Source organism: Equus quagga, chromosome 2 (genome assembly GCF_021613505.1).
Source record: "Equus quagga isolate Etosha38 chromosome 2, UCLA_HA_Equagga_1.0, whole genome shotgun sequence".
Classification (NCBI taxonomy): Eukaryota; Metazoa; Chordata; class Mammalia; order Perissodactyla; family Equidae; genus Equus; species Equus quagga.
Genome location: NC_060268.1, coordinates 175,795,554 through 175,806,789, shown reverse-complemented (window position 1 = coordinate 175,806,789; position 11,236 = coordinate 175,795,554). Strand labels below are relative to the sequence as shown.

The window sequence follows — 11,236 nt, the reverse complement described above, 5'->3', positions numbered from 1 at the left end:
TCAGATCCTAACATTTTTTAAGCCTTTGGGATATTTTAACTCCAGTGGAAGACTTTCTGGAGCATAGACCCAAAAGGAATACGAAAGTTTGCACACCAAACCCAGGCAGAGCCAGTGGGCGTCTGAGCTGCACATGGCTCTGAGCCATCCGAGGCGGGCGCTGGGCGGCGGCGGGTCGGGTCGGGCCGGTCGGCGGGCTCACCCGGTGTCTCGTTCTGTTGCGGGCCAGGTTCATCGTGGCATCAAAGGTCTGGTGAGGGATTTACATGGAAAAGGAATCCCAAACGCCGTGATCTCCGTGGAAGGCGTTAACCACGACATCCGAACAGGTAACTGAATGTGTGTAAACTGCCTTTCAGGAGATGTCGGCTTCTGGAAGGGTTTCACTGGGGTTGAAGTCTTGAGTTGAGTGTGGAGACTTCGTCCTCAGAGCAGAAGTGTCGGCTGCGTCCTGTAACTTCATGGAGACCCTGCGCAGTGGGGTTTTCAACCTGTGCTTGCCCGCTTCTCTCTGTGCCCTTTTCCCACATGATCTGTTTGCAAAAATTTCATAGATGTTCTCTCTCATTTCTTTTCTCGCTTTAACCCTTTGAGGGAGGCAGGCCCTTCTTTCCCTTTTTCAGGTGAAGAACAGAAGCTCAGAGAGGGTCAGTGACGCCCTGGAGGTTTCAGAGGCGAGTGGCCTGGGGTTCAGGCACCTGACTCCCGGCCTGTGCTGTTCCTGCTCTGGGCAGCACTGCCCTGCTGGCTGGAAGATGCCTGCAGACACTCCGGGGATCTGCACGAAGACCGTGTCTGCTCTTTGCGGATTGGAAAGTGATAGGACAAGTCCAGGCTTCCCCAGGACTGTCACCACTCAGATGGCACTTGGTGTGTTCAGTGGGAAATGAAGATACAGTGACCCTGACCTTGATCGATGATATTTGCAGCAGGACGCAGTGACAGATGACTGTGGAAGAAAGAGGACTGGCTGAATGCTAAATCAGAGTGTCTGCAAGAGTTCTGGCAGAGATGGGGTGTCCATGGCCATATTTAAACCCACCCGGGGGTTTGTACACCGAGGGAGACCGAGGAGCGCTGTGTCCTTGTGTGGGCAGATGCTCTTTACTATGGCGTCAGCTGCAGGGAGCTGGGCATGGGTGCTGTGACAAATGACCACAAATTAGATGGCTTAAAAATCTAGAAATTTCTTCTCTCACAGATTCGGAGCCTGAAGTCTGAAATCAAGGTATCAGCAGGGCCACACTCTCTCCGGAGCCTTGGCTCGTGCAGCTTCTGGTGGCTTCAGGCATTCCTGAGCTTCCTTGACCCCATCACTCCAGTGTCTGCCTCTGACTTCTCTTGGCCTCCTCCTCTTCTGTCTCTCATAAGGACACTTGTCAGTAGATTTAGGGCCTCCCTGGCTAATGCAGGATGATCTCCTCTTGAGATCCTTGATTACATCTGCAAAGATCTTTTTGCTAAATAAGGTCACATTCATACGATCTGGGTAGTTGGATGTGGACCTATCTTTTAGAGGGTCCCCATTCAACCTACTACAGGTCCTATCGAGGAGCAGAGAGTAGACTCATGAGCAAGAGACAGGAAATCGTGATTACTGTAAGAAAGACCTCGTCAGCCCTCAGACACACTGGAACAACTGGGAGAAACCAGATAGCACGCTGACTCCGCAAGCGTTTGACATAGCCTGACCCGTGCCTGTTGGCCTAGACTGTGCTGAGCCGGCCGAATGTCCTGATTTGCCCAGGACTGAGGGGGTTCCCAGGATGTGTGACATTCAGACTTAAAATAGAGATGGTCCCAGGCAAGCTGGCTCAAGTCCGTCCTCTTCCTGTGCTCCCTGTGTGTTATGACCTGTGACACGTGCGACGGCCAGAATGATTCACGAGGTGCAGAGGAGGAAACGGAGGCTCAGCCTTGGTTCTTCCCTCCCACGCCCCACGCCCAGTCTGTCAGGAGGCAGGTGTAGAATCCAGCCCCTGCTCACCTCCTCAGCTGCCACCCTGGTCTGGCCTGCCACCTCCTGCCGGGTCACCATGATACCCTCCAGACAGGCTCCTCCCACTTCTGCCCTCGCTGCCTCACAGCCAGGCTGAGCTTGGTACCAGGGAAGCTGGGCTAAGTCACTCCTCTCCTGAACTCTGCAGGGGCGCCCCAAAGTCTTAAGGTGCCTACCCAGCCTTATAGGATTGCGCCACCGGTTCCCTCCCAAACCTCCTCTCCTACAGCCTCCTAGGGGGACTGACTCTCCCAGTTTGCCCGGGACTGTCCCCATTTAAAACTGAAAATCCCAAGTCCCAGGAGCGCCCTCAGTCCTGGGCAAACAGGATAATTGCTCCCCATGCTTCCTGCTGCCCCATCCTCTGCCCCCACCCACCGGCTCCTCCTCAAGGACTGAGGCCGCACGCTGGGGCCCTCGCTCCAGCTGCTCCTGCCACCTGAACCTTCTTCCCTCGGCGGTCCCTGTGTTCCTTCCTCGTCCCCTTCAGGTCTTCGCTGAGATGTCACGGTCTCAATGAGGCCCGCCCTGACCACCCCATTTAACGCTGTCCACCTGCCGCTGCCACCTGCTGATCCCACTCTCGGTCCCCACTTCCTCCTTTCTCCAAAGTGTTCCTCCCTTCTAACACACTACATTTATTGTGCATATTGTTTGCTTCTGTCCCCCTCGCTAGTAGGGCAGGACCTTTGACTGTTTTGTTCATCAGTGTGTTACAGGCACACTGTCTGGCGCTCAGTAGGTGCTCAATAAATAGTTGAATGAACGAATGAGTTTGAATGAATGAGTGGACGTGACATGGTGTTTCCAAGAGAGCGCAGTGAGTGACTGAGCTGGGATTTGAGCCAAAGGCTTGAGACTCTTAAGTCCAGTGCCCCTTACTTGTCCCCGTGCTGTTCCTCCTGAGTCGGGGAAGGGGCCTTGTCCCCCCAGACTGTTCACATGTGTTCATAGACTCTATCCTCCCAACAAATGGTCCCATTTGACCCATGAGGATGGGGAGGCTCTGGGACATTAGAACGGGGTGAGGCTGGGGTTCAGACCTGGCCCCTGTGTTCACTGCCAGGCTACCTGCCCACGTGCCTGGTACAGAAGGCCAATTATTGTTTAAATGAGTGAAATGTATCTGAAATGCCACAAAATAGTAGACTGCTGTGTAATGCTGTGAACTGTGCTCTTTCCAGGTAATTGTCCTATTTGTTTGCTCAACAATATTTTCTAAACATCACTACCACTTGTCCTTGAGGATCTTATAGCCACTGACCACAGGGTTTCACACTGTGTAGCATGGCATTTGGTACATAGTAGCCCCTCATAGGCATCCACTGATTCATTCATTCATCCATTTATTCATTCATTAATTCAACAAATGGAGATTGTGTACCAGTAAATGGGCCAGATACATGCAAAGTGCTGGTGATGATTCTGAACGAAGGATGCTGTTGATCTGGCTCTGCACAGGACTTGTATTTTAAACATGGCTAATGAGCTCCTTTAAAAGATTGATTCATGAAAGAGCCTGGAATGTTCCTTGAACTATTGGTGCCTAGTATGCAGTGTGAGAAAACGTGAGGGTTTTAAGCAGAGTGGGAGATTAAAAGGCTCCGGGGCCCCACAAGCCAGCAGGGGGTACTTTGCCTACTGAGCTCTGAATTTCAAGCGCCTGTAATCAAGGAGACAGTTTTGATGAACTAATGGGAGTCGCATCTCCCTCTGTTTCCCCTACAGATAATTTCCAAGCACGCTCGCATGAGGATGAGTGCCATGCTTTCCGCCTGGCTCCTTGTGGTATTTGTTGTGCCGTCTTTCAGTGTCGCCATCGGCTCTGAATTTGCCTTGATTTCTGTCTGAGGCTTATGTGATCTGACCAGGTTTATTTCAGGAGGGATTTTGCATAAAATAAACAAGGGTATTAAATGGAATTCCACAGCGAGGGAGACTAGTAATGATGCTTTCTAAATGCAGGTAAATACGTCGGCCAACACCTGGCTCAGGACGCCACATGAGTGTCCTTAGTCTGGTGGACACTAGCTTGACCTACTGACGAATGGCCATTTGTTAGGGGCTGGATTGTCCCTTCGGTCTGCAGGCGCCAGGCGATGCCGGCTGTGTGTCGACCTCCCGCTGCAGCTCCACGGAAGCTGACCTCTGAACACAGACCTGATCAGGGGGACCACCCAACACGCCATCCAAGTCTCATGAAGTGGATGGTTCTAGACTTTCCCGGTGGTCAGGGGCAGAAGCAGGTGGAACAGGAGCCTTGGTGATAAGTGTGAGGAAAGCCCAGCAGAGAATTTCCAGGGAAGAGCAGGCCCTGCCAGGCAGATGAGAGAGTCAGGCCTTTCCGTGTTACAGAAATGGAATCTTCCAGATTACAGAGCCGACACCCTCCATGCTGGTTCTGTGACCCTAAACAAATTCCTGACAGTGTCATTCATTCTTTTAACATAGCTTATTGAGCACCTACTATGTACCAGACTAGAGATAGTGTGGTGAATGAGACAAGTATGGCCTCTGACCCCGAAGAGCATACATACATTCCAGTAGAGGAGACCTACAAGCACTTATAAAGGAAAGTAAAAAACTTAATTGCAGACTATGATCAGAGCCAAGAAAGAAAGAAATCAGGTAATATATAGAAACAGGTGAGAGAGCCGAGGAAGGTTCCCTCCCTGAAGGGATGAGCACAAGCTGGCCTTTAGAAGAGCAGGGAACAGCATTCCAGTCAGAGGGAACAGTCATTAGCAAGGTTCAGAGTCAAGAGTTAAGGAACAAAAAATCCTTGTGTGGCTGCAGAGTGGTGGGCAAGGGAGGAGGGGCATGTGATGACGTGGGAGGGGTCAGCAGGACCTGAGTTGGGGTTTTGCTTTGAGCATTTAGCCCTTATCTGAAAGGGGTGAATCCTCAGGCTGACAGGACACTGTCTCCAACTGCTTGTCTCAAATGAGTATGTTGTATCTGGATTTTCTTTGAAGACTTATCCAACAGAGCCATAGGAACAGAACAGACTGCTTTTAAATTATGGAGAGTCGGTTTCATTATTAAGGAAAAAAAAACTTTACGCATTTAAATAGAATCTTAAGGCCTGAGTTTTCAAAGCATGAAAGGGAGTTGATCCAACCCAGGAGTTGGGGAACAGCAGTAGGAACAGCATACGCAAAGGCCCTGCCTGAGGTGTGAGAGGCGTGTGGCCCGTTCAGGGAACCACTGTGAGATGGGACACCGGGATGTGGGAGTGGGATGTGGATGGCAGGGGCAGGAGCTGGGGTTTCAAGGGTGTGGGCCACCCAGGGACTTTGGGTTTCATTGCCCAGGTGACCATGTCCTAAGGACAGGTTTAAGGCCCAGGTGCCAAGACATGATAAGAAGGATGCCAGCCAAGGTGTGGAGGATAGACTGGGGAGGGGGTTGGGGAGCCTTCTGGCTTTTGCTAGGAGGAGAATCACAAAGCCTTCTCATCAGCGTAAGTTTGAATCAGTAGTGCTGATAGGCATTTGTTCATCACGGATTCCTTCCACCCCCTCTCAGCTCACTGGGCACCTCCCTCCGGGAGGCCTGTCCCTTCCCGGGCTGTTTCTAACTGACCTCCAAGTGTGCTGGGGGCACGCTCCACTGAGAAGAACGGCCTTTGGCAGGCGCCTTGGCTAGTCCACTCTGGGGTTTGCAGGGTGCAGGGACCTGAGGTAGCTGAGACTTGGTGTAAAATGTTGATAAGGCATTTGATGTCACGTTCACACATTCCTCTCCATCCCGCTCATCCGACTCAGCATTGATTGAGGGCGTGCGTGGAACGTGCTGCGAAGCACTGAAGAGCACGACTCAGACTCTTAAGGAGCCTACGAGGGATCATGACGGGAAAAGGAGGTCGCACGGTCCCGCAGGAGGGCAGGCAGGATGCTGAAGCGGGTGGCTCATGCAGGTTTGCCCGGGGAGCCATGGGAGCGGAGATGTCTCAAGGGGAGGCTGCCCTGTGAGGCTGAGGCCAGCTGATGGCAAGACGAAGACTCTCGCCTTCTGAAAAGCCATGAAATGGCATTTTATGTAATTGAAAACCCTATGTTTTCACGAAGGGAGACACAGGGCTTAGCACCAAGAAACAGCAGGGGCCGCCCCGCTGTGGTGTCCCGGGAGCTCTCGTATTGATCCCTGTTTCCCAGTTAGCGGACTGTTTGTTCGTGTGGCAAACAGCTGCCTACATGTGTCGTTTTTCATAACGTCTCATGCTGTCACGTGCACACAGCGTCACCTGGGGTGGCTCGGATGAATGAAGACTAGTGTGGGCTTAAACGTGATGCTTCGAAGTGTGACAGATGTGTATGTGGGAGGTCTGTATTCACACACACACGCACGCGGAGTTTTCGCCCGCCCCTTGGAAGACATCGGGGCTCTTTCAGACAGCCCCCCTCACTCGGGCCTCCCCAGCACGCCATCAAATCCAGCCTCTCCTCTTCTTTACCTGGCACCGAAGCGTTAGGCCAGGCAGGACGTTCAGATTGTCATAAGAGAGAAAACCAAACCGGGCACTGGACGACCAGCGAATTCCCTGCTGTGTGACCTTGTGTAGGCCATTGCACCTCCCTGGGCATCCGAGGACTCATGGAGAAAAGGGAATGTTATAGGATGGACACCCGGGAGTTGTTTGTTCAGTGGATCAGTGGCTGCCTCGTCCTTCCAGGTGCCATATTCTCAGTGGGAGTCGCTGGTGTCTCCCTTTCTGTCTTTTGGCCACTTTAATGTCAGGGGTCTAAGGGTTCTCAGGCGCTTGAAGGCCCCTGGGGAGGGGTGGCCTCAGCCTAGAACCCCGCTGTATGCAGCAGGGAGCTAGGCTAGAGCTAAGCATGGACACGGGTCCCCTTAGGTGGTTTTTGGGGGCAGACCAAGGGTGAAACTGGGGAGGCGGGGGCTCAGTCTTGCAGCACCCATGTGTCACTGCCCCTGCAGCTCCAAGGTTCTCTTGGCCCCTGGGCCATGGAACGAAGGCCATGGAATCAGGTGCCGATCCCAGGGCCTCCTCCCTGGTCACCGGCCCTCATCCTGTGGAGTTCTTTCCTTCTCTTCTCAGAAGTGAGGAGCCCCACCTCTTTTAAAAATTACTGTTCTGTATTTATAGCTGTGCCAAGGGAAGCCAGGAAGCCAGGCACAGATGGCTTTTCAAGATGGCATTCTGTGCCAAGGGCGTATCGTTTGAAAGTTCAAGTTCATAATGAATGGCGTGTATTGTCACGGAGGAAGGAGGGTTGGTGATTGTTTCTCCACCTCTGGTCGTGTGTATTAGCGCTGCGGGGAACCTACACCCCAACCCCCTTCCTGTTAAACCCCTTAAGGCGGCTTCCAAAGAGGAAAGCATCTTGGCTTCCAAAACACATTAAGAATTTGCATCTGCGGGGGCTCGAATTCCTCCCTGCCTGCCTCGGGGTCTCTCTCTGGCCTGGAGGTTGGTCTTGGAATAACTGGGCGGGTGGCATCTGTGTTAGAAAAGAGCCGCTCTGAATCCCTCTGCTTGCTTTTCACAGCCAGCGATGGGGATTACTGGCGCCTCCTGAACCCCGGAGAGTATGCGGTCACAGCCAAGGCGGAAGGTTTCACCTCGGCCACCAAGAACTGCATGGTCGGCTACGACATGGGGGCCACACGCTGCGACTTCACGCTCAGCAAAACCAACCTGGCCAGGATCAGAGAGATCATGGAGAAGTTCGGGAAGCAGCCGGTCAGCCTGCCAGCCAGGCGACTGAAGCTGCGGGGCCGGAAGAGACGACAGCGCGGGTGACCCCTGCCCCCCAACGCTCGAGACACATCCGGACCCCTGCAAATTAAACCACGCTGGTCGTAGCTCCGTAGAGGACTCGCTCACTGTTGTTTTCTCTGTAATTCGAGAAGGCCTAGGAGACGGTCTGTATTGCAAGGCTGGTTCCAAGGGAAGGGCCCGAGGGCTTAGGATATTTTCTTTTCTTTGTTCCCGTTTATCCAGATAACTCGGACAGGGCAGCAGAGAAAGGCTGGTAGGAGTGAAGCTGAGAGTCTGAGAAACAGGGAGTTGCCTGTCCAGGGCCTCCTGGCTGTGCAGGAAGGGAAACCGGTGCTTCGCCCATTTTCGTGACAGCAAGAGGTCCCTTGCATTTGCAATTTGCACGGCTAAAATTGCAGCATTCCCAGGACCCGGCTGTCACAAGTGTCACCATTTGAGATGCTCATGGGCATTTTAAGGGAAACCACCCTCTCTGGCCCTGGGACATTCCAAGCTGCTGCAGACAATTGCTGTACTCTGTTCACAACAGAGACGTTAGCAAGCGAGCATCAGTCGGCCCCTGGAATCCCTCTGGTTTCCCTTTCAAGAAAGGATCCTAAAAGGGGAGAAAGGCTGCAATCGTGCAAAAGTGGTTGTTGGGCAGCAGCATGCCTTGGGGCTCACTGCATCCATGCTGGGGCCACAGAGAGCCCCCAAAGTCCCTGCTGGTCCAGTAGCCCTGGGGTCTCCCTGGGGGGCAGAGCAGGAGGCGCCAGCCTTCCCAAGGGACCAGATGTCTAGCTGGTGCTCCTCTTGGACCTGCCAGGACTTGAGAAGAGCATGGAGGCTGACCTGCAACCCTCTCTCTGCTCCAGACAGTCCTCCTGTCATGGAAATGAGTCCTAAATTGGCCTGACATCCCCCTGGGAGTTATTTTTGGTGGGTGGGATGCCAGACCTTCCAGATTAAGCTAAATTTGATGGAAAGCTCTTGGAATTATCTGTGGAGCACTGATTCGGAAGGGGTTATTGAATTACCATGCGAGATTATTTGTCTCACTTTTTCTTAATGTTGCTGCCTCACTGACTTGGGGAGAATGAGAAAAATAAAGAAAGCAAATGGTAAGATCCTTCTAGTGTGTGGTTTTCCTGGGTAGACTCGCAGCCACCCAGACGCCTCTGTTGGCGGGTAGTCACCCTAGAGGAGGTACCTGCTTGGGGCGGGGCATCCTGCACCCCCGTCAAGCTGGGTGCTGGTGCTGACAGCTGCATGTTCCCCGGCTCCTTCCCAGGAGAGGCTTGTGCTTGGGTGAAATCCTCCTGATGCTTTGGACCCGCTAATAACTCCTGGGGATGCCAGTGAGCATCTTTCCAGAAAAGAGCCTCATACGACTTTTTGACAGTCTATACTAGGATTGGCAAACTTTGCTTTATAAAGGATCAGTCAATATTTTAGGCTTTGCAGGCTATAAAACCCATCACAGGGGCCAGCTCAGTGGTGCAGCAGTTAAGTGCACACATTCCACTTCGGTGGTCTGGGGTTCACCGGTTTAGATCCTGGGTGCAGACCTACGCACCGCATGGCAAGCCATGCTGTGGCAGGCATCCCACGTATAAAGTAGAGGAAGATGGGCACGGATGTTAGCTCAGGGCCAGTCTTCCTCAGCAAAAAGAGGAAGATTAGCAGCAGATGTTAACTCAGGGCTAATCTTCCTCAAAAAAAAAAACCTGTCACAAGTACTCAACTTTGCTATTGTAGCACAAGAGCAGACATACACAATACATGCATGAGTGGGCATGACTGTGTTCCAGTAAAACTTTATGCACGAAAACACATGGCAGCTGGCTTTGGGCCCCAGGCTGGGGCATGGTTAGCTGACCCCTGCTATAAACCAGTGTTGTCCAGCAGACCACTCTGCAATGATGGAAATGCTCTACCCTGTGCAATCTAGCAGAGTAGCCACTAGCCACATGTGGCCATTGAGCACTTGGAATGTGACTCGTGCAACTTAGGAACAAAATTTCTAGTATTATATAATTTTCTTTAATTTAAATTTAATTTTCGGTAGCCATATTGGGCCATGCAGCTCTCTATCAAGCCCTCGGTGGGGAAGTCTTACCCTCGCAGCATTAGATATGGTAGGTGGTGATAGAAAGCACTTGAAGTGATGAACCGGCTATGCGGTTCAGGAGGATTAACTGCTCCAAGTGCAACAGCAGACTGTCGATTCCCGGTCGGGCCAGGAAGCCGGGAAGCCGACTGGGAAGCCCGGTTCCCACCCGTGGTGCCGAGATGATTCAGTCTCAGTGCCAGCCTCCAGCTCGGGACCTCGTCAGGCCCAGGGACACAAGCTGCCGTGTTCGTGCGGTTCTCCACCCTCTGCAAGGCCTGTGACCAGACAGCTCATGAACAGGTGTCGGGCTTGCAGGCTGGAGCTGTGGATTCTAGGCCAGGCACTGCCCTGGGTGTGTGGTCTCAGGACAGGCAGCCTCTCTGGTCCCCCCACCACTCCTGCAAAGTAAAGCCCGTGGGCATGATGAACTCTAAAGGCCAGTCTGGCTGGGCGTCCACTGATCCTGGTGGAGAACTGACATTCCAGATTCCTAAAGCTCTGTTCTGCTGGAGCTGCGTCTCTACTTGGCCCCTTCAGGGGGCGCCCCATTGGCTCCATCCTACAGCGACTCCTCATGGAGACTTCAAGCACAGACTGCCTTCTTTGACCCAGTTCCCAGAGCTTCTCTCCTACTTGGCTTTTCCCCTGCTTTTCAGCCGGGAGTACCCCTCCTGCATCTTGCCAGGGGCTTGGCTTGGACCTCTGCATATGCTATTTCTCCCCACAGCTGAAAACTTTCCTGCTTCCTTCTCAAGGCCTGTCTTGAATGCCACCTCCTACAGGAAGCCTTCCTTCCTCTCACGATGGACACGTTTGAACAGACCCACAGAGCCCTCAGGGCCTCTCAGAGGCACAGTTCTCCATCCCTTTCCACTGGAAGGGGTCTTGCTTCCGGTTCTTTCTCTCTGCTGTTGCTGCAGAATCTCCCCAAGGGCAAAAACAATGTCCCCCTTAGGATTCGCCCCCACAGGGCGAGCTCGGGCGCCCTACTCACCCAGCGTGCTCAATAAAGCCACGTGGAACTGAACTAGCCTGTGCCATGTGCTGCTTTGTTTATAAGATGAGAAAATGTGACTTGAGAAATTAAAAATCTGTAACATGAATTCACTTATTGTCTTTTTACCTTCTCAACAGTCTTCACTTTTATAAGTAAAGTCAGATACTTAACTGAGTACAGACTTGTCCAAAAGATTTGTAGAACATTTTGCTTTCTATCTGGGTGTTTTTCTAGAAGGTAAAATCAACAGAGACCCTGTCTCCTGGTGTCCTCTCTTTTCTTTATTCTCCTACCCGAGGCCGGGGGCCACAGCAGCCGTGCCCTTTTCAATGCTACCTGGGTTTTGTGATGCAGGGCGTTTAAGGAGCTGCCCAAGTCACGATTCTTCAGCCACCACAGCTT

At 52.6% G+C, this 11,236-nt stretch overlaps 1 protein-coding gene across 1 annotated transcript in view; it reads left to right on the top strand.

Annotated features, from left to right (window-relative positions):
• The window catches only part of CPXM2 (carboxypeptidase X, M14 family member 2), a 129,106-nt gene extending 121,077 nt beyond the window's left edge, over positions 1-8,029 (top strand). Inside the window, exons 13-14 of the mRNA XM_046655037.1 lie at positions 230-329; positions 7,513-8,029. Of these exons, the coding sequence (XP_046510993.1) occupies positions 230-329; positions 7,513-7,766 (354 nt within the window). The 3' untranslated portion in view covers positions 7,767-8,029. The remainder of the gene's footprint in view (positions 1-229; positions 330-7,512) is intronic.
• The last annotated feature ends 3,207 nt before the right edge of the window (positions 8,030-11,236 follow it).